The 757-nt window shown below is 40.2% G+C and overlaps 1 protein-coding gene across 1 annotated transcript in view; it reads left to right on the top strand.

Moving 5' to 3' along the window:
• The window catches only part of LOC106875122 (inositol hexakisphosphate and diphosphoinositol-pentakisphosphate kinase 2), a gene marked incomplete at its 5' end in the record, with an annotated part of 104,900 nt that overhangs the window by 32,000 nt on the left and 72,143 nt on the right, over nt 1-757 (top strand). The window contains one exon of the mRNA XM_052977751.1: nt 456-617. Within this exon, the coding sequence (XP_052833711.1) occupies nt 456-617 (162 nt within the window). The remainder of the gene's footprint in view (nt 1-455; nt 618-757) is intronic.

The raw sequence follows: 757 nt of genomic DNA, 5'->3' as shown, positions 1-757 counted from the left end.
GGAAGGGCATCCAGCTGTAGAAACTCTGCCAAATCAGACTGGAGCCTGGTGTTGCCATCCGGTTTCACCAGTCCTCAGTCAAATCGTCCAACCCATGCTAGCATGGAAAGCGGACGTTAAACGATGATGATGATGATATATACATTTGTGTATCTGTGTTTGTTCACCTGCATCATTTGACAACTGACGTTGGTGTGTTTATGTTCCTGTAACTTAGCAATTTGGCAAAAAACACCAATGGAATGAGAACTAAGCTAACAAAGAATAAGTCCTGAAGTTGATTTCTTTGACTAACATCCTTTAAGGCAGTGCTCCAGCATGACCGCAGTCAAATGACTGAAACAAACAAAAGAATATTATATATATATGTATAATATCCTTGAGGTTTCTTCTCTGTCCCCTTATTGTTGTTGTTGATATTACCACTGTTGACATTCTTCTCTTTCTGCCTACAGGTATATGCAGTCGGCCCTGACTACGCCCACGCTGAAGCGAGAAAGTCTCCCGCACTTGATGGCAAAGTAGAAAGAGATAAAGATGGTAAGGAAGTACGATATCCTGTTATTCTCAGTGCCATGGAGAAGTGCATTGCCAGGGAAGTTTCCCTTGCCTTCAAGGTCAGTCTAATGTATTCTTGTATATGTGTGTATGCATCTCTCTCTATCTCTCTCTCTCTCTCTCTCCCTCTCTCTCTCTCTCTCTCTCTCTCTCTCTCTATATATATATATATATATATATATATATATATATATATATA

The sequence above is a fragment of the Octopus bimaculoides genome, chromosome 28 (genome assembly GCF_001194135.2).
Source record: "Octopus bimaculoides isolate UCB-OBI-ISO-001 chromosome 28, ASM119413v2, whole genome shotgun sequence".
NCBI classification, from domain to species: domain Eukaryota; kingdom Metazoa; phylum Mollusca; class Cephalopoda; order Octopoda; family Octopodidae; genus Octopus; species Octopus bimaculoides.
Note: the sequence above shows the minus strand (reverse complement) of the source record. Positions and strands in the feature narration are given on the sequence as shown.